Source organism: Agelaius phoeniceus, chromosome 1 (genome assembly GCF_051311805.1).
Source record: "Agelaius phoeniceus isolate bAgePho1 chromosome 1, bAgePho1.hap1, whole genome shotgun sequence".
Lineage (NCBI taxonomy): Eukaryota > Metazoa > Chordata > Aves > Passeriformes > Icteridae > Agelaius > Agelaius phoeniceus.
This window is the reverse complement of record NC_135265.1, coordinates 64,749,371-64,772,243: the sequence shown is the minus strand read 5'-3', so window position 1 is coordinate 64,772,243 and position 22,873 is coordinate 64,749,371. Positions and strand designations below refer to the sequence as shown.

The 22,873-nt window shown below is 40.9% G+C and overlaps 1 protein-coding gene across 2 annotated transcripts in view; it reads right to left on the bottom strand.

Moving 5' to 3' along the window:
• JARID2 (jumonji and AT-rich interaction domain containing 2) overlaps positions 1–22,873 on the bottom strand; it is a 211,250-nt gene that overhangs the window by 108,242 nt on the left and 80,135 nt on the right. For both annotated transcript variants that reach the window (XM_077180422.1, XM_054645196.2), the window contains exon 2: positions 11,516–11,651. In XM_077180422.1, the coding sequence (XP_077036537.1) occupies positions 11,516–11,651 (136 nt within the window). The remainder of the gene's footprint in view (positions 1–11,515; positions 11,652–22,873) is intronic.

Sequence of the window (22,873 nt, the reverse complement as noted above, 5' to 3'; positions counted from 1 at the left end):
GGGAAACAAACAGCATGGAAAACACCACCTCCTTCAGTCTGTTCTCATTCCTGCTGCCTTAAGAACTGCCTAGTAAACAAAGGTCAGGAGGGACATCAGCCACAGAAAAAAACCTTAAAGTTGTTTTCCTAAAACCTTGGTAAGATTTCTGAGCCCTTCGTCCTGGTAGAACCTCTCCTGCAAGCAGGAAAGCATAGACTGAAGAGCAGACTCTTTCTCACAAGAGTCTGTCCCTTTTTAAGTTTCCCTGCAATCTAGTTTTCATGAGACTATCCCCAGCAAGTCCAAAATTATTTTAAATAGAAAATAACTGAGCAGTTAAAATTTTGATCCAGCCAGGTGGCAATCCAGAACCATCTCGATATCCAGTTATGCCAGAGAATCTGAAAGTCTGCAAAACCTTCCCCATAAACCCCAATATTCAAGTTTGCAGGAAGTTTTTAAACTCATTTTTCTAATCAACTGTTTCTAAAATGTCTGCTTTCCAGGCTGTTAATGACAGAAGCCTAGATCCACAACAGAAAGAAAGGTGGTTTTCTGTGCTAAGCAATGCCTTAACCAACGGCCCATTTATTCTACTTTATGAGCAGAGTATTTGTATATAACCCTGTGTAACGCTGTGGATGTTAATCAACCTTCATGACTTTGCATGCCAGTTTTATTGGAGCGCCTTCCATGCTGGCATAAAGGGGACTTTGTACCAAACAGTTTTCCCCTAGCCTAGCAGAGATCAGCATCAGTTTGCAGCTCAAAAACCTCTTTTTCACAAAGAACATTTACTCTTCAATTCTGGTCTCTTGTTAATGAGACTTTAAATATTCAAGGACAGTGCCATACTGTTCCAAGGTAATCTATGAAAGAGTGCATTTAAATCTACAATTGCAAATGTGCTGTGTTTATCTACTTAGATAAGACAGCCTTGTTCATTTCAATTAGAGAAGGTCAGTTCCAGGCAAATGTAAACTGTCATTTGAAGTTCATCCCTGCAGGACAATGAGATGAGGTAACGCTTCTGGGACAGGTTTCCATCTAAATAAAACTTGACAACTAGTCCCTAACCACAGACCTCATTGTTGCACAAAAGGCCATCTTCAATTGATTTTGGGGAGGGGGAGAAGAGCAGCAAAAACCACGTTTCAAGAAGATTTGGAATTCAAGCCACATTCCTGTAACTTCTATCCCTTATTCATGACTTCCACCTGAAGGTAATTGCTGCTGACCTCCCGAGATGCAAAGAGGCAGAACACTACTCTAGAAAGCACCAGATTTTATTATCTTGGCAAAACAGACTTATTTACTTACTGCCCCATCAAATAGATTGGCACATTAAAGAGAAAAGTTAGGTGCCTTCTCCTTGGAAGAGAAACAGCATGTTTGTAGACAGATAGACCACAGGAACAAAGAGGAGGGGAGAGAAATTAAGTCCTGCACGCAGACTGTGTAACAGGAATATGCCTCTCCCCAGCCTGAGCCCACTCCTGTACCAAGCCTCAGGTTTGTGGCTCAATGCAATCTTATAGTTTCCTTCTGGCATATGGAGCCACAGACTGAGAGAGAGCCTGAGGCTCTAAAACAAGATCTCAACATCCCAGCAAGGGTGCAGGGGTCAGGAAAAAAAAGGGGGGATGAAATTCCTTTTCAGCCATGTCCATCCAGTATACCTGTATGTGCATATACAACTCAAATGCCTTTTCTCAATGAGAAAATACATAGATATGAAAGGACACACTTCTATCATTGCACCCTCTTGCTAACATTTCCACCCTGAACACAAAGAAATTTCCCACGTTGTGAAGAAAGGAAAAAAACTGTACTCCTTCTGTGTCATTTTCATCACTTTTAAGCTTCTTTCAATCCATCCACATACACAGGAGGTGTAACTTAACCGGGGTGCTTGCAGGGCATCTTTAAAAACAGTCGGCCATGGAACACTCTCACCTTTCACAGCACCAGAGACATCAACCACTGTCTGAGGGAGGTATTTTAGGAAGAACCTGCTTTTGAGACAATCTGTCTGGAAGAGAACAAGTCAAGATGAAATTTAGTTCTAACATGTCTGTTTACACACATACACACACACACACAAAGACTAAGAAGAGGCTGAACTGAAATATTTTTGAGGTCAACCACTACTGAAGCTGAGTGAGGGATGAAGGAAGGAGGAGAAAAATGCAATTAAATTCTGGTGTGGTCTTTAGGCATTACTCAGAATGGCTAGCTGAGGCTGCCAAACCTTTAGCAGGAAAAATGGCTTATCTCCTGGCTTCCCAAATTGTATCAGAGGTCAGCTGATGAGGTTTCAGGAGTTTGCCAGCTCCATCCCTCTGTGGGATCTTTGGCAGATTGCTCCAGCTGGGCTCCTTCCAGCTCTTCCCTTTTTTCCATTTTAGCGTATAGCTTGAATAAAGAAAACAAGATGAAGGCTTTCAAAGATAACGCAGTCTTTCACAAACAGATGCAGAACAAAGCACAGGAAATTCTGAGCAAAGTAAAAAATGAATGTTGCCTGTTCAGGGCTTATCTGGAATGAGTTAGCCTCTTAGTGGACAGATCTGAAACATCACACAGTCCTGACTGTGATTGCAATGCTCACTAACAGTCTCATACAGGAAGAAAACAGGATGGATAAGGGTGGAAATTCAGCAGTCTTTAGCACTCAGAGATGGAAATTCCTTCAGAGGTACCAGAAAAAACACTTATGAGTTAAGCTTGTCATTGTTACCTCTTGTTGCCCTAAGCCCAAGGTTTCCATACCTTTGACTTGACGAACAACACTCCCAGTATTAAATTCATTTAAACTGGGAAACAAAGGGCATCAAAGGCATGTTATTGCAAACATGTATTCAACTAATTCTGAATACAACATCACCTTAACTGCTTGTAATAAATCTGTGCTAGTCAGACACACACATACACACAAAGATTTAAAAATGCAGACACATTTATTACTATGGAAAGCAATCTGCTATGATTTAACAGTATATGTACCAGGCTATATTTATTTTTTGGAAGACATTCACCCACAAGCTCTGGAACGGATCTGCTATGTGATGAACCTCTCATCATCATCAGTTACTTAAAGAGAGCAGTTATTTCAGAATGGTTTCTTGCAGATTTTAAACCAAAAAGATTCAAATGAAACCAAACTGAAATGTGGAGGCATGCACTCAGAGCACAGACCAATCTCCCAGGCTGTTATGAGCTGTGAAACAAATGTGACTAATTCCTGAAGAGTTTCAGTGCTCTAAAAAGGGGACTGATTTTCTTGCTTTTCACATTAGAAATTCTACATTCAGATGTGGATCAATGACACCTAAAATATAACTTGACACCAGTCTACTGGTGCTTTCAGTTTACTCCACATCACTACAAGGATCCCTAAACCCATTTTGATTGTCATCCCATACTTTTAAACAAGCCAAGGCCTCTGAACACAGTAGGGCATTTGAGGTGAAGAGTATGGTACATTGGCAGCTGTGTCAGGCAACTTGCTGAATTGGCTACTGTGCCCATCAGCAGTGACAGTATCTCTGCTCTTTCTTCTAAAACCACTTTACTGCCAGGGTTGACACAATAGGGCTTACAGCACACATGACACCTGTTCCAATTAAACACAGCCTAATGGCCTCAGAAATGTCTTGCTGGAGCAAATAGTTCTCAAACTATTTAAAACAGAAAGTCATTTCTAAAATGCCCCCACATCAAATACAAACTGCTGTGAAGGTTCTAGGACACAAGACAGTCCCTTGAAGGCTGAAAACATATTCTCTCTAATACTCTAAAAGCACTCAAGTGTAGTCTTGCACTAAAAGCTCAACACTGCAGTGTAAAAATAATTAGCAACGGCCTTCTTCAAAGCCAAGAAGAGACAGTTTCAGAAAATACAGTTCCCTAGGATTGACTACAGTAAACTGCATTACACAGTCTGTGTGTATGTGTGAAACTTCTCTCTGCACTTACTTGTAATACTCATTTTATTTCCCATTACACTCCTATTTTCTTAATAAAATGGAGCATGCTATTTTAATGACAGATGCAGGGGTATGTCTTATTCTCATTTCCAAAACAGGCAAACTAGAATTGACAAAAGGTACAATTTTGGACAGAGCTGGTAATCCTATGACAATAAACCACCACCATTGTTTTGGTTGTAAATACCAGCCAAAAAGATGCCATGGTGTAAATTTAGGCTGGAGATGTTACAGTTGATAAAGAGAGAATGAAACAGTTTGTCCACACTAAAGGGTGCTGATACAGAAAATAAACCCAAGGCAGCAGCTATGCAAAATTACCCTGAGTCAAGGAAAATAAAACTGTTTTCTCTGTTGATGTTCAGGCCAAGCTTTGTCTCATGGAGAGTCAACACAACAAATTTCACCACTATGTAAGTGGTGAGTTTGGCTTTTTTTTTGTTTTGTGTGGGGCTTTCTTGGTGCATTTATTTGTGGGGTTTTGGGGGTGCTGGAGATGGTTGATAGAATTACAGAATATCCAGAGTTAAAAGGCATCCACAAGGATTATCAAGTCCAACTCTCAGCCCTGCACAGCACCATCCCCAAAAGTCACACCATTCCTGGCAGCATTGTCCAAACGCTTCTCAAACTCTGTCAGGCTTGGTGCTATGATCACTTCCCTGGTGATCATAGCCTGTTCCAGTGCCCAATCACCCTCCGGGTCAAAAACCCTTTTAAAATATTCAGCCTAAACCTTCCCTGACACATCTTCAGGCCATTCCCTTGAATCCTGTCACTGGACACCAGAGGGAAGCGATCAGTGTCTGCTCCTGCTCTTCCCCTCACGAGGAAGTCACAGACTGCAATGAGGTCTCCCCTCAGTCTCCCCTGTTCCAGGCTGAGCAGACCAAGTGACCTCAGCTGTTCCTCTTATGGCTTCCCCTCAAGGCCTTTCACCATCTTTGGAGTCTTCCTTTGGGGCTCTCTAACAACTTCATATATTTCTTATATTGTGGTATCCAAAGCTGCACACAGGACTTGAGCTGAGGCTGCAGCAGTGCAAAGTGGGACAATCACTTCCCTAGACCAGCTGGCAATGGGTTGATTTTTGTTTTGTTTGTTTTTAAGAGAAACATAAACCTAACACCTACACTTGTGAAGCACTTTTCAATGAACTTTTAAGCTGAATCTTTTTTTGTTCATATTCCTGGCAACAGTTGTCCCTTCTAGCATCTGAGGTTGTGGTTAGACGACATGACTGCGCCAGTCCTAAGGCTGTGGTTAGACAAGATGAATGTGCCAGGTCAAGCAGCTTGGTACTATCAAAAGGGATGAGGAGTCTGATACCCTCTTCCTCCAACTTTCAGTGAAGGTACTCTGCTCCCCCATTTCCACCAAATGAGCACATGGTGTTCACCTAACCTCTTAATGAACATGTATAGTTTATTGAACTAGAAGACAATTACTTCTTTTTTTAAATATTTTTTTTCTGGGCTAGTTTTCTGCCATGTTAGTACTCTGGACTGGCTGAACTGCATGGGCAGAAAAATGGCAGAGCCAGCAAAAGACACGAGGTGAAAGGAGGGAGGCCAGACTCATCAGCTACTGCTGAACTCTTTCTCACCTTTCCTCAACTTATTTATTTTAGGCCTACAATAATTCAGTCTGCTACAGATAATGCACACGCTTCTGCAGATCCCTCATTGCCATTTTCATTTTCTATTACCTATGATTAGCAATACACAAGGAGGCAAGACTATTTTTAGAATTTGTTTGCCTAGAAATGCACTCAGGAGCAACAGAAGCTTTTTTTATATGGTCATGAAGTAAATTTTAAGAAAATCAATTATACAATTTCTCTGTTTCACAGGTTAAAGAAATATCCATCCCTGTTACATTTGAGAGGAAAAGGGATATGGCTGTCCTGTGAAAGAAAATTTTCTATCAGTCTTGGTAAACACTGAAATTTTATTAAGACAGGAGCACAGTTTGGATGGACATAATCAAATTCGGCTGACATTACTGAGGGCATAATTTGGCCTGCAAATTTTTTTATAAATGGTGATGATAGAAAAGGCAAAGAAGAACCTGCGTCAGCCAATGAGCAAGCAAGTCCCTGGCAGGCTCAAAATTAATTCTATTGTAGAAAACAAAGAAAGGAAAAGAGATTTAGAAAATTTCAATGAAGCCCAACTCAAACATCCTGTTATTTATTTGTTAATCTTTAAATTCACTAGACAGCAAGCACCAAAGTGAAAGTGATGTTGAGTGCCATACAAATTTGCTCAAATGCTTATTTTCTGAACCTTTTAGCCGAAAACATCTATATTTAATCACAGTTTTAAACTAGCCAAAAAGACTGTTTACTCTGAACATAAAGGGAAAATACTGCAAAGTTGAAAGAGGTATTTCTGTTTCTGTAAATGCATTTTTTAAATCCACTTACAGACAAGGGTCCTTGGCCCAGTTACAGTCTTCTATTAAGCTTAGGAGACAGACAGACATTACCCACTGTCAACAAATGCAATCTCACTTCACTGATGGAGTGAAAAGCTCCCTAGACAAACGTTAGCATAAAACCTTCTTGCAGTACTTAATTGCAGCCTTCAGAAATAAGAGAGATGAAGTTATCAGTACATCTGAACCATCACAGTGAATGAAGAGGGCTGTTTTCTTGTTCAAAATTGAAGGCTGAGTAGAGACCCAGCCAGGGAAGGAGACCCACAGCGCTCTGGGCACACAGAGGCGCAGCTGAAAGCACTTCCCCCTAAGGGCTGCTGTGTCTTCATCTGCAGGAGTCAGAAGAGAAGAGATGTGGTCTAAGGGAAGGCATGGCTGCCCAGCTGGCAGCTGCTGCCATCCTCTCTTAGTTAGCTTTTGGCAGATAATACATGGCACTGGGCTGGAGCACCCGGCTTAGTGGTGTTTAGGCATTTCTACCACATCTGTTGTGATTAGCATGCCGTGCCTGGAGTATCATCTACAGAGCCAGGGAAAAGAGGTTTCCCCAACAAGCTGAAGTCAGATAAAGACAGTCCCATACCACCCTATCACTGGGCACCTTCCTTTCAACATGGCTCACTGGGGAGCATGGACAGGAACTCCCATGCAGTGAGCAGAAAATATTTGAAAATGCATGCATCAATGACAAAAAGAGCTATTTTCAGAAAGCACTGCTGCCTTTCCCAGCTGGCTTGAACAACCAGTGTGGAAGCAAAGGGATGGGAAGAACACAGGAATCAGAGGCTGGTGCTGCCACTGGGTCTGGCACCACAGTCCCACCAAGAACTGTCTCAGAGACTGCTGCCTCTCAGCGTGGAGATGGGGAAAAAATAACTCTCCAACAAAAGTCACGTGAACTTTCATGTGGGAATGGCTGAGGGCAGAAGCAGACCAGTACAAAGTGGTGCAGTCCCCATCCCTGGAGATGTTAAAGAAACAACTGGACGTAGTACTTACTTCTGTGGTCTAGTTGACAAGATAGTGATCAGACAAAGGCTGGAAGTCTTTTCCAACCAAGATGATTCTGTGATGGGAGAAAGGGGCACCAGAGACTTTATGGTCCAACTGCGACCTCCATGCATGCGCTGACATGGTTCCCACTCCATTTGAAGTACACACACAATATAAGTAAGTTCCTTTAACAATCTTAAATGTAAAGTGATATCTCTCAGAATAGAAAAATTACAATTTTTTACTCATCCCTTTATTTACTTAATGAAGAAGACTTCAACTTCTGCTTTGAACCAAAGCATTCCCTCACATATGTTTGATTTCATAAACAGATAATGCCTGCTGTGAGCTTAACCTAGATGACATGTTTGGAAACTGCCATGACACCTTTCTAGGACAAAGTATAGCTGGTGAAAACAAACTATCTGCTTGAATAATTCTAACGTCTGGTTCGTCATCTCTGTAGATTAACTAACCATCTTAAACAAATAAGGAAACTTTGTCACTTTTTCCATTCAAGAAGTGCACTTCTGCATCACAGATTACTTTATTGCAAGTCTTGAAAAACAGAACTTAAAGTCTTAGGTCATAAAAGTTTGTTTTATGATATAGTCTTTTGAGGGTACTGGATTTACTCTCATCAACAGAATGCAAGCCATTATTACATCTTCCATTGCCTTTTTTATAGCCCTATCCCACATTTTAAGCTGCACAAGAAGAAAACAATTTCCCAAAGGATTTAGTTCTCCTTTTAGATGAGGATCTCTGAAAATTGGTCTCACTATTCCAAACACCAATCCCTATTCTTAAAATCCTAACACAAATGACAAGCAGTGGTAATCAAAATCACTAAAGAAATCCCAGTGGGTTTTTTCAGCGCATGACCTTGTTTCCATAATCAGAGTTCCAGTATCCCTTTTAGGGCTGCAGAGAGTTTTGTGACAAGCAGCACAAGCACCTCCTTCAAATTTTATATTCCCAAGGGCTGAAGAGGAACATGTAGGAAACAAAGACATGCTGTATGGTGTTGATCTATACTCTGCAAATATCCAGAGTCAACATAAACACACATGCAATACAATCACTGATATGACAACCAAAATATACCCACTCACCTTTCTCTTTAATCAGAACCACTTAAGTAACAAGGTTTCAGACAAACTGAAAATGGTAGGCTTATTTTCAGGATAACAAGTAGATTTACTAGTGAGACAGAGACAGCTAAGGTATTATCATACATGAAATTGCCAGAAGTAATTTCAATTTTTATTTATTTTAAATTTAATTTTTATTATTCAGAGGCACAGAAGTTAATTGTCTCTGCACCATCACCAGCACATCAGAGCTTGCAGAAACTTTAACACAGAAAAGACTTCTGTTAATAGGTTCATCTTCCACATTTAAAATTAATTTGCTTTTCACACTATCAATCAAAGAGGCACCATTATTCCAGCTACCAAATCATTAATGATACTACTGAACTCACCAGATGAAATACAATTGACAATCATTTTCATACAAGTTTAGCTGCAGCTTCACAAACACTGGCAAAGGAACTTTTGTAGCATGTTGATCAAACTTCAGCTGCTCCAAATACATCAAAACTGCTTAAAGACACAAGTTGCAAGGAGCTGGGGTACCTTTTAACTTCTTCTATTGCTACAAATAAATACTTTCTACTAAAACAAAGTACGGATTGCAAGTCTATGAATAAGTAAATGTAAGAAATGGCTGTTCTAAAACTAGACCAGAGAAAGTCTCTCTGCATTACAGATGGTAGCACAAAGATGAAATCCTGCTACCCAGCTGTTTGCAGGCCCCTCAGCTACTAGAAGCACACAAGACCAATACATATTCCTGCACAGAGCAAGGAATTCAGACAGCCTGAATCCCCCTCACACCTTTCCTCTCCGCTTTTGAAAATGGTTACATTTGCCAGGTGCTAAAAGGTAACCTATTCAATTTTCAACAGTCACATAAATAAATTAATAAAAAAATGGGTCATTTACATATCAACTATTTAAAACTATTAAATTAAAACTATATTTAACCACATGCTACCCTATGGAGCAACATGCAAAAAACAATGGATGTGGCCTGAAAGGTGAACAAAGGACACATACAAGGAAACATTTTTTCTTCCCAACAGTATGAAATCTCAGATCTAGGACTCATCCTTAAAAGACTACACATTTCCCTGGATTCAAAATAGCTCAGTAATTTCTCAGCATGACCCGTTTTTTCCCAGTCGATAGAGGCCCACAGATTTGAAAAAATATGGCTACTTTTTTTTTTAATGTAATGAAAAAATTGCATTTTCAAATTGATTTTCTTGATGTCATTGCACAATATCAATCCTCCTCCCTTTTGCTCATTTTTCTCGGCATAATGAAACACTCTTCTAAATATCAGTGGCCCAAAAAAAGGCTTTTGGACAGAGATGTTGAAACAAAGCAATGCCAAGACAGGACTTTAAAAAAATCATTCAGCAAACAGAAAGCAACATGGAATTTCATTCTGGCTCAAATAAAAACCCCCAACCCTCAAATAACTGGTCATCTATTTCTGTGAAGGAGAAAAGCTCTGAAGATGTGAGCTCTGCTGGTGCCAGGGGAAGCCAGTGGCATACTCCATGTCTGGTACCTGCATTGACACAGCATTCCCAGCCAACTCACTTTTTATCTAAGCTGCCTTTGGAGAAACTAGACACCATGAAAACCTCAGTCATCCTGTAACCTGGCACATTATCAAAGCCTCCTAACACACAATTACTGTGCTTCATGCCTTTGGACTTTTTTCCTTTGACTAAACAAAACCCCCACAATGGAATAAGAAACTTTCCAAGAGAAATTGTGTTTGACAGAAGATCAATGATGCAGAGGTGTTGGAAGGAAAAAAGCCAATGCTGTTTTGTGTACACCTCCAAGCTTATAAATGGGTTGCTCTTAAACCTAGATGCCCCTTCCCATCAGATCAGCATTTGATATAACTACTGAACTGGGAAGTCTGAGGTCTTCTTTAATCACATTAAGGAGTTTGCAATTTCTTATGCAATACGGTGACTTTATCATGCTGCCTGTAGTTATCCAGCCATTCCCCTAGTTTTTTGCCTTGTCTGCAGTAACACTCAGTGGAATCTGACTCACCATGTCAACAACACAAGCTACATATAAATATGAATAACCTACCAAGCAACCACCCAGCTGCTGCTTTAATGCATTAGCACATGTATAGTTATGCACATGCCTAAAAGGAATTGCCATAAACCTCTATAAAGAAACAAATAAGCTCTTGTGAGTGAAAACTGTAAGCCTGCCCAGAAATCTGAATCCTGCTAGTCATCACTTTCAAGGCTCAAGCTAGCATGACAAAGCCTTTTCAAGTAAGGGTCTAAGTGAATCTGAAAGAGACACATTTTATATTCACCTCTCAGGATACCACAGATTTTTAAAGCAAGCTTTAAGGGAAGGGGAAGCAACAGATAATAAATGACTGGAGCATTGAAGAAATGAAATTCAATTCCTTTCAAGCTCCTGTCATCTAAGCTTGTCTGCATCTCCTTGTAATACCTTTAAACAACTGCTCTGTGAGCTACTAAACCAGGAGAGTCCAATGTCACAGCGCTTGTGTCCTCTCAGCCCTTTAACTCTGCATGTAGATCCTGTGCTACTTCACCTGTGGGCTTGGATCACTCCAGAGATAGATGCTGGCAAGGCAGTTTCTTGTATCTAAGTGACAGTATGTAAATTCTGTCCAAGTGTACTTCCCCAAAGAAACTGAAGGCAATCACCTCTAAATGGTTACCTTATCTGCAGACATATTTAGCACATCAGAAAGCAGACTGACTAGGAGGACTCCTTTTCTCTGGATTGGCAGCCTGTCCCTGTCCTCCCACCTGCTCTCCACCCTTATCCCCAACTAAATCAGTTAGCCAGAAACCAAAACATACAGATTCTTCAACCCGGGCATTTCAAGCATTCCAGAAACAAGCTCCCCTGTGCAGATGCAAAGGGCACAGTGTATATGCCAGATGGTACACTGGTCTGCCTCCCTGCTAGAGCATGGAAGAAGGACTGAGTCCTTCCAGCAGTACCACAGAGGCGTCTCACCGTTCACTGCCTTGAGGCTCCCGCTAATGCCATCGCTGTGCTGCCGCTTCTGTGCATTCTTGAACTCCTTCAGTGATAAATAAAGGACCTTCCGCACCACCCTCTCCTCTGACCAGGGAATCCCATCACTGTCATCCTAAAGGAGATAGAAACAGAAAGGAGGCATTAGTTGCTTGCACCTGAAACAAAACAAAAATCTAAACAAAAACAAATAAACCCCCAAAGCCTAAGGCTACACAGATTATTTTTAACTCAGTGAAAGAAAAAAAAAAAAAAAAAAAAAGAAAAAAAAAGAAAAACTGAAGAAGAATACTATGTAAGAAAATGCAACCTGATCAGCTCTAACAGAGAACAGAAACATAAGTATTATCAAATCAGAGCATTAGCCCCTCTAATCCTTTATTCTGCAAACAGCAGTAGGCATGTACCAGGTGTTAGGCAGGAGGTAAAACTTAATTGTTAAAATCCTTATAATGAATCCCTCATGGAGAAATTTATCACAGCCAGGAAGTGTTCTCTCAGGTAATTAAAAGGAGGGGGAAAAAAACCCCAACAAAACACTAAAATGAATGTTGCAGAAATTGAAGAGGCAAGTTTGGTGAACCAACTTCTCTTGTTGCCATTTTGGTCTTCATTTGTGTCTCTTGGCTCAGGTTATTTTTCTTTCTGGTTTCGTGTTTTGCATTAATTGCAGTGTTATAATGAAGTTGTATATTGATAACAATGAAGTTAATCTGAATTTATCTCAGCATAAAGCCAAGTGGAATTTGGCTCATGGGGCATATGTTTTCTACTTTATTTTTAGGAGACAAATGCTAATTTATCAAAAGGAACACTAGTCTACGTCAAATTTAGTACTCACTTGAGTTAAAACATTAACTCCCAGGAAAAGTATTTCCCTAAAGCCTTTAGCATTCAAATAAATTAAGTCAGCAAATTGATATAAAGACATAAGCGACATAGGTAAGCCATCATATTTTCATAAGCCCCGTAATTGTCTTGGGGTCTTTGGAAATCTCTGGTTAAGCATTCTTGCCCTTTTCCTCAGGGCCTAAATCATTGCCAAAGCAAAAGATTAACATTTCTAGGCAGACCTTAAGTGGTAAGTGTACTACACAGCGTATTGTCACCTCACACTGAAAATTCCACAAGCCCCATCAGCAATCCCCACCAGGAGGCAGGAGAGCTTAAGACCATCAATGTGCCAAAGAAAAGACAGGCACTGCCAACTTCCAAAAAAATAAGCATAATTTAGGGTGACCAGAGATAGCTTTTTCTTTGCTCCTCTAATGACATATTGGAATTCAGCTGCTGAATTGTGATCAAAAACATTTCCACCCCTCACCCTCCCCCCCAAAAAATTCTAGGACAAATTACTTGGCAGGGGTTAAAAAACAAAACAAAACAAAACAAAAAAAACCCCAACAACAAAAAAAGCAACACAATGAGTGCAGTGAAAGCAGACAGCATTTTGGCAGCAGGATGTGCATTTTGCACGAGGGACAAGCTACTACACTTTGAAGAAGACTGAGCTATGCCCAGAGAGTTTTAGAATACAGGCAGCTCTGGGCCAAGAAATCAAACTTTGTAACCCAACACCCACAGCAACCCAAAAAAAGGACAAAAAAATCTCTCAGCAAGCATTTTAAAAGCAGTAGTACATCCAGTTATTTTGTCAACAAAGGTTTACACAAACAACTCTGACTTACCGTTTTGCTGCCAACACAGCTTCAGCCCTAACCAGAAGCAACACTAAACAGAGAGGGCTGCAGCCCAATTTTAACAAAGCTTGCCCAAGGATGCCCTCATTTACATTCCCACCAACAAAGACCCAATGGGGCATCATGCATTTCTGTTTCACTGGAACTACCTCAGGCCCTAAGGGAGTCAGGCTCAGTTAGGAAACAGTTATCAGGCACCTCCAGCCCCTGTCCATGTTATGGACACAGGCCTGTGGACACCACTCCCTTCACTGGCATTTGTACGGGAAGCTGCACAAAAACAGCCAGCAGTTCCTGACCTCACTGGTACTTTTACCCTGGTAAAAATCCAGAAAAAAAAAATTTAAAAAATAAAATTTAAAAAATGAAATCAGAAGAAATTAAATCCACTCTGCCACATCTCACTGCAAGGAGTACATGGCAGCGTTCACTGCCTCAACAGTGACAGGGTGAAACCTGCCAATAGGACTGGTCTTTAAATTGGCATCTGCTGAGCACAGGACCTGTGCCCTGGCACCAGCTGGCTGCAGTCCCTCCTGTGGAAGGGAAGGAGGCCACCACAGTCCCTCCTGTGGAAGGGAAGGCACTCACCACTGCACACCAGCAGCCTCTGGTCTAGGCCACCCTCCTGTGAAGTTCCTGGAGTCATCTCCCTCTCCCCAGGCAATGTGTTGGGTCTCCCGAGGCAATATGTTGGATGCAAAAGGATACCAAATTTTCTGGCAGCCAAAGTGTCTCCTGGTGCCAGCAACATGCAGGACACAGTCCCACCAGCCTGAGGGCTGCCTGAGCATTAGTGCCACTAGCTAAGAGATGGGGGCCAGAAGGTGGGAACTAAGACCTTAGCACCCACTGAAGCAACTTCACACCACACTTAATTCCTGGAGCAGTAAAACTCCAGATGAACCATACTGGCTTCATCTGCCCCATGAGGCAGCAGTGCTGCCTCTAGAAATGCACATGGAGAGTCTCTCCCCACCAGCCCAGTTGTGTCCTGGCTGCAGCCCCTGATCTGCGTGTACCACTCTGCTGTGGGCTTCCCCTGCACACACCACCCAGCTTGAAAAAAGTCCTCAAGTTTTCCAACACTGTGTGCTATCCAAGGTCAGCAGAATAAGGGGCTAAGCTGCTGCCAACACCTGTATTCACATGGCTCCATACTGCAGGAGCAATAAAAAGGTTTCACAATCGCCAAGTGCATCTTCCCTGGAGCCCATGGCACAAAAGCAGCCAAATGCTGAGAGCAGCTGACTCAGAGCCCAGCTGAGCTCCAGCTCCTGACACATTTGACCATAATTACATGGGTCACATAGCCTCTGCCTTGTCACACCAGTGGAGCGAAAGCTGTTGTGTGCCCACTCTGCACTCACACCACCACCAACTGCAAGAGTTATCTCGCTTTAGCAAAACATACACACACCCAACACTGTTTAGAAATACGGTCAAGTGAAAGCCTTGAGGAATTTAATCTATGTAACTTCTTAACACCACCACGCCGTCCCCACCCCCAATCCAAGCTCAAAGGGACTGACTCAATTGCTGCCTTTACATATTTCCACAGGGAGTAGAGATTTGTTAATAGATGGCTCTCAAGGCTGGCAGAGAGGGACATAACATCGTCCAACAGCTGGAACTTGATTCAGAAAAATGTAAGACAGAATTAAAGAACAATTTCTGCAACTGTGCGAGTAATTAGCCATTGAAACGACTTACGGGGAACTAATGGATTGTCCAATATTGACTCAGACCCAAAAAAGGACCAAATAACATCTTAAACTGCAGGTTCATCACCACAAGCCCACAACCTTCACTGCAGGTTAGCTGAGATGATTTCTGCCTCCCAATATGACAATAAGATTATTTTATAAACTCAGAATAAAACTAACTGATGTAAACAACCAGGGAGACCCTGAGGCAGAATTAAGAAACACAACTGCATAATTTCCTTTAAATTTCTAATTTAAAATTAAAAAAAAAAATATGCCACCCTCTTGGTTATGCCATTCCAGGGAACCACACATTGTACATTTATGTCTGAATGTCAGCGACCATAATACATGTTTAATCAATACATATCAATTTATATATATATCAATACATAATGTGTATAGATCTGCAAAGAAATCAAAATGTGCACCACCTGTACCTTTCACCATTCACCTACACCTTAGGTGCTTGATCCCTGCAGTCCAGCTGCTGGGTGTGCACATGTCACCTGCACACAGCCTTCCTAAATTCCTATAATTCCAAAATTATACTCAAATATTAATTTTTAAAAAGCAGAAGCAAGAGGCAGGCTTAACACCACCTCCTGGGCAGGTGAAACGTCATCCTGAAATCATGAGAGCTGCTGAGTTCCTTGGGCAGCAGCATGACTCAAGCTTCTCCCTTCATTCATTGCAGATACAGCATTCTTCAGCCTGGCCCAGCCTTGCCTTAAGCAAACAGGAGTCATAGTTCACAGGGTAAAACAAAGCTGGAACAAGCGAGAATGCATGCAGCACTCCATGTTATTTGCTTTAATTTTTATGTAAATACTTTTACAGCAGTGATTGTTTTATTTGAAAAGTCAGGACTTGGTAAGGTACAAAGATACTTATAAGCATGTGTGTGTTATGACTCAGTGAGGCTGGCATCCTTCCAGCTCTCTCTTTGGGTCTTTCCCAAGCACGCATCTCCTGACCTCATTCTTCATGCCAGGTTGCAAAAAAGCAAAACAACAAAAACACAAGCTCCCTCTTTTTTCTTTTTCCAGCACTGCATCCAACACTTGGTTAAAATCACTGTGGCACCCAATGCCCTAAATGAATATGCTTTCATGGTTGAACAGCCCCCAGAGAGTCTTTCCTGCAGATGTAAGAAGGTAATTTTGAAGCAACAGGAAAAATAAACCACAAGTTTCTACCCTTTCCTCAAGGATATTTTTGAAGGAGAACTATTTCAAAAGGTGGTTTTTACTGCATTTATAGCAACATTAAAAAAATATGCCTTTTGCATGAAAAACAGACAACACATTTTCATAGATCATACAAATTACTTTTCAGCTAAAGGACCGAGATGGAAATGTTTGTTTACTAGATTAAGACTTGCGAGAGATTTTTGCCTTTTGGCTGTACATTATCAACGGAAAACAGTAATACCTGTTTTTCTCTAAAAGTCAGACCAAAAAGGAATTGGTGGAAAACCCAGATTCACCTTCAGAGGCTGACAGAGATCCTTCCACACAGTCTTGGGCAAGTTACTGCTGCTAACTGTGATTAGCACTTACTAGCAATTACCTTACTCATTTACAAAGCCTGATTTCTCGGTATGTGTATGGCACAGAGCAAACCTCATGAGGAAGTGCCAACTCTGACTGCTGTATGAACGCACGTACTTCCCCTGCTGCTGCGTTAGCAGAGGTCTCCATGGCATCACAAAGTTCCATCAGCACCCCACGTGCACACTGCAGAGGGAAATCCCACTGCTGGCCCCTGGGTGTAACCTCCCCCTCTGATAACCTGCAGGACCCAGGGGGCTGCCCCAGCACCAGACAGCGGAAGCTCTTCTTGGCACAAACTCCTAGCAATCGTTTGAACTTCCAGGGGAACAATTTGAAACCAGACTGTAATATATTCAACTGAAGCTCCATAAATAAAGATTTTTGGCTCCTTCTGGCAGTTATCACGCTGCTTGGACTTCTTACATCCAAGCAGAGCATGGTGCAAACTAGTTATACTCATATATAGCCACAATAACATCCTTGTAGTCTTTCGCTTACTATCAAGGTCCCTCCTCTCCTTTCTCTCAGAATAAAGTTCACACTTATTTAATATTTAACCTTTTAATCAAGTTTAACTATCCAGAGAGGATGTAGCAGCTTCTCATTTAAAACAAACTGCTTATATTCAGTGAGAAAAAATAAAAACTCATGAATGGCTTAAGTTGATGAAGATTGATACAGCTTGGAGACTTTATAGTGGAGTGACTCATGCCTTCTGGAAAATGTAATCTGTTCTGTCTAGTTTAGGAAAATAGGTCATGTTTTAAAAATGTGCTAACTAACATGAAGAAAGGGGAAATTTCCTTTATTAATGGCTCTGTTTTAGCATTTAAGTTTATCTGGTAATTATAGCTACTTTTTCCCCTCGTACTTCCAGAAAACTTCCCCAAAGAACTCACATTACATTACAGCTCCTGACTTGAAAAACCAATGTTATCATGGCAAAGAAAGAGTGGAAGAAAACAAAAATCTCTCTCCTTCCTGCCTTAGCACTTCTACAGCTTTCATCTCCTGCAATCTCCTATTGGTCTGCACTCTTTCACTGCCTTCTGCTGCACCAGGGACTGCATTTCCTTCTTTCAGATGAATTCTGAAGAGCAGCATGGGAAAGAAATGCTCTGGTTTTTGGGTCACTAAAGGCCTTGGGCACTTTTAAGCCCAGTGAGCTTCAACCTGCTCTTGCAAAAATACATTATGGTAGAAGAGTTACAGTCAAAATCTCCAAATACAAGTCATTCCCAGAACTGAGGCATAAAAATAGTTCCTAAATTTATCTTAGGCCTAATAATGAAATAATTAAGAACAGTTGGTTTGTGTGTTAATTGTTTCTTTTACATAAACTTAAGAGGCCTTGATGATGTTACTGCACCTCTAGAAAACTATTACTCAGTATGAAACTAGTGAAAGCTTACAAGCTGTCAACTGTTTCCCATACTGGTCTGCCAAGATAAACACCAAAAAGAAAGAAAAAAAAAAAGAGGAAAAAAAAAAAAGAAAGCCCAAACAAATCCAGAGTAAAGACAGGTCTAAAGTTTCCAACTTCAACTTGAACCATCTCACTGATAGCACTGACTCCATAGCTACAACTTTCTTAGGCCAGATTAGGAATCAAAACCATCATTTTGCTCCCAAAATCTGAGCTTTGGGACCTGACTGAACCAAGGGTGGCAGTGTGGTGGTAGAAAGAGGTATGGAGGTGTGAGCTAATTATTCAGACTGAGGGAGTGGTTTTGATAACCAGCTTAATTCACCTGGCACCACATTCCATGTACCTGCTCCAAACCCAATGCCAGCATTAGCCATTAAGTACCTATTTCACCAGTTTGATTAGAAGAGTGAAAATCTCACCCCAAGAGAAGAAAAATTACTGTCTTCATCCAGAACAGCTTCCTTATTCTCAACCACATGACCAAATGGTGACTACTGCTGGGGCAGAGAAAAAAGTGTAATTGTCCCTTTGCACAGCAACTCAGACTTGGAGAGATGCAAGCCCACCACAGCACTGAAATATGACAACCATGATAAGGGAGGGAATCACAGATGGTATTCAGGAAATGAAAGCAACTTTGTTGTAATGTAACTACTGTGAGCCCTAAATATCTCACTGTGTTCTAATGAACCTTACCCACTTTTTAAAAAATGGATTATGCACTTTATAGAGAAGTGAAAGAGAAATATAAAGGGGTGGCAGGGCATCTGTTACAGAGGCAGGGCCTGCAATGATTCAGGTAGGTCACAGCCTGACAAGGTACAATTTTCTGTCTGACCATCGTTTGTAGACAATTTATGCCTGAGCAAAAGCTCTGACTTGATAAATAGCTTCTTACCTGGTGCTCTCTTCAAATGAAGGGAACACCTCCTAAAATGTACATTAAATGATCTTTGAAAAGGTATGCTGTATACAAATACATCCCTCCCAGGCAGAAACCAAAATATTTTAAGCATAATTTCCTGTGTTGGTGAACTAGTCTAAATCTTTCTTAACAAACAAACAAACCAACCTGATGGGTGATGTTTACACCACACATCTCCACTTCTCTGAAACACCATGAAATAATGTATATTTATCTTTGATTACATAGTACAAAAAAAAAATAATACAGCTGAAATTGGATTAGAAACTTCTGCTGAAAAACAATTTATTGCATAACACAGCTCTGACAGCCTGGGTTTCTGGCCACCAACTGAGTCTTTATAAAAATCTGCTGGGCAGCTGCCAAATCAGCTCTTTGAGTCTTGGCATGTCCGACATCTGAGACAGTAGTCAAGGCAGCCACATGTCCCATGCCATCCACAGCCCCGCGCTTTTACAGAGAAGTATGAGCCATTAAACACACAAAGGTAAAAAAATCTCTTGCAGCTGCAGATCTGACAACTCTGATCATGCTGCAGAGGACCAAGAGCCACAATAGGATTTCTTCTTTTTCACGATCTGGTATTAATTTGAACATAAAAGTAGCTTTAAAAGAGGGGGGGAAAGAGAAGCAAGAAAGGTAGCAAGCTTCAAAAAATGTCTACACACCTAGCTGAAAATCACTGCCATTTATAAATTTCACATTCCAAAAATTTTTACTCTGTCTCCAGTCCTAATTAAAACTCTCCACCAAGTACACTTCACATAGACATATAAAACCCTGTATGCAAAGAGTATTCAGCAGCTCAAGATAATTAAATTCAAATATATTCTTTCTAGTTAATTTCATTTTGATTCAGTTAGTATTTTATAAAGGTGTTGAGCTCTAGAATGCAGTCATATGAATAGAGTCAAATAAAAAGCGTTTTCTGCAGTTTAAATGTCTACTAATAAGACCTACAGATGTCTATGGCTAATCCAATCCTGCTTCATATTGCTAATTATATTAAGAATTTCTTCCACCCTCAACCAGAAAGCCTGATCCTCAATTTGAAAAATACAAACCACTTTTGCATGCCAAAATAGTGTATAAGTAGTAGGGAAGAGAGAAAGATAAAACTGATGTGTTATAAATTTGCCTTCAGTATTTAGATGGGAATTTAAAGAGATCTAATTTTTTGGTGTCTCACAGCATCTCAAAGGTTGGTCAATGGTATCAACATTTTAGAGAAGCTGAAGAACTGTTGATGTGTTTAGCATCTATGCTCACACGTAGAACAGGAAGTCAGTATTTATACAATTTCTTTCGTAGGACTGTGTTACCTGGATGCTGAAGCCTTGTCTATGACACAGGAAAATACATATATATACATACATATACATATATATATATATATATATCTGTAAGCAAAAATGCCCATTTGGGAACACAGAACTCAGGCTGCTCCCTCAGTGAAATAAGTACACCAGCCCAAAGCCGAATACTTTAGAAACACTGTTTAATATAGCTGTGCCCACCAGGAACTTGATGTCTTCTAGGCTTGAGGCTGCAAGTGAAGAACCCCTGGGAAGGATACCATGTCCCTGCTGGATGACCCTATACTCACACTCTTTTAAACCTTTCCAGTATGAATGGGTTTCACTGGTTTAAAATAACCAAAGAGGAAATTTTGCCTCTCCTGACTCACTTTGAAGGCACCATAGCAGCTCATGCCTACATGAGTAGCTCTACCACCAAAGCCCTGCAAGAGGACCACAGCCAGCAGCGAAGAGCGTGGCACTGCCAAAGCTGGGCCATGGCAAACTCTACCCACCAAGTAACTTGCCCTGTGATGGACTTGCAAGTTTGCATAAATGTGACCCAAAGCAGGTCTGAGTAATGCAAGGAGTCCTTTGTTTAGCTTGGAAATGTTTAACTTGATTTCTTCCCCTTTCATGTCAGTCTACAGGATGTCTGTATTTCAGGGAATCAGGTATAAAAATAGATTTAAAGGAAAAAAAAAACCAAAACTGGTAAATCTTTTAACCCAGGGAGGGGTAATGACAGTCAAATATGCTGAACCTACTGCTGGGAAGCCTCAGGATACTGGTGCCTGAATCAAATTACTGAGCCTGATGGGGAACCAAATCAGTTGAATTGACACAGGCTCCTGAGATGGACACACCGATATTGTACTAAAAGTGCAACATGTTGATTTTACTTGATCTACTACCCAAAAAGGGAGATTCTATTAGAATCATTTTGTCCTTGTTTATGTTCCCAACTGGAAGAATATCCTTTAAAGCTAGGAGGGAAGTATCCATTGAAGCTGGGAGATGTAAATTAAACCTATACTCTTTGCTTCTAAGCCAATTAAAGGACATGTACAAGGAGACTCTAAAGCTACTCTAAACATATTTTCAGGTCAGTGAAGTTACATCAGTAAATTTTCTGCACAAAGATAAGCTATATAAGCAGGGGACACCTACACTCTAAGGCTTTCCAAAGCTCTCTCTTCAGTATTAAATACATCTGGCTTCCAAAATATTACCCAGCAAACAAGCCACGAATTTCAGACTGAGCAACACCGAAGTTCTGCTTTGCCACTCACAAGCTCCATGAGACCTGTTTGGGTTGGCATTCAATCCCCTCATCCCTCCTCCACTCCCTGATCAATGGCAACAGTCAAACTTTACTGGAGATATTAGAAGTACATCAAAGACAGCCATTAAGCTTTTAAGTGCACTAATTGACATTTTAGCACTTACAAATCCATCTATGTGTTCTATCACTCAATTTAAAAGACTTGATACCCCGCCTGGTAAGAGTTCCCTGTGTTTTTAGAGGGTAGAGGAGGATTTTCAACGCTTTTTTTTTCCCCTCAGAGAGGATTTTAGAGAATTCAAATTACAAATATAATGCACTTCAAAAAGTAACACATTTCACAAATTTAAGAGCTCTTCCATAAAAGCTGTAAATGGCATCACAGCTATAACTCACAGGCTTCTAAGCTTCAATGAATTCTGCAGCTGTTGCAGCACGTTGAAGCCAAATCATTGTTACCTTCTCACCACCACAACTGAAAACCCCAACTATGATATTACTAACTGCATGGTGCTACATGAAAAAGAAGAGGGGGAAAAAGGAACCCCTGCATGATTTTGCAGCTTCTTCTTTCTTCCTTCACAAAGCCAGCATAAAACAGATGCTAAAACCATGAGGGACTGCTTAAGGTTTTCCTGCAATGACTATCCTACGACTGGATCCAGAGAAGCATTTCAGAACAACTGTCCCCATGGATGCTGTAACATCAGAGAACACAGCACTCCCCTCCTCAGGTATGGTGACTTACAGCAGACATGCCCCTACCCACGGCCAAGCCCAGCCTCTGATTACAGAAGAGCATCTCAATGACAGCAGGTCTGGACCCTTCTTCTATTACTGTCACATACCAACATGTTCACCTTCTGTTCTGTTAGAGAAATTCTCATTCAGTCCCAATATTTAAGGCAACAAGAAAGATCAAATTAAATTCCCAGGGTTTTAAGCCGTTCAGTTCATTGCTAGATCTATTTTAGGGTCTGAGGCTGCCAGCCACCCCCACAGAATCTGCACGCTAAACAAGGCTTTTGACAGGCTTGTTTATACCTTCTGCAGCAATCAAAGGCAAAACATTACAAATCAAAGAACCAGGAGACAAATACAGTACTGTGCATAAGAGAAACCTCAAAAAGCTAGCCAGCAGCAAACCTGCCGCTCACCAAGCCCCGCGGAGCAATGTGAGATAACACAGGAAAACAGAAATGGATAGTTAAGTAAGAACAGGCTTATGCTGTACATATGCAAACATCTGCAGGCAGGACCTCTGAAGCACACATCCATCAAAAGAAGCGGATGCAGAATCACAAGAAAAAGAGTAGGAGAAAAAGTATTCATTTTCTCCAGAAGTATCATGGAGGAAAGCCATAATTCAAGAATTCCAGTTTAAAGTCTGCAGGGGACTTTACATTTTTACTAGTACCAGAAAAACAACAAGAAAAGA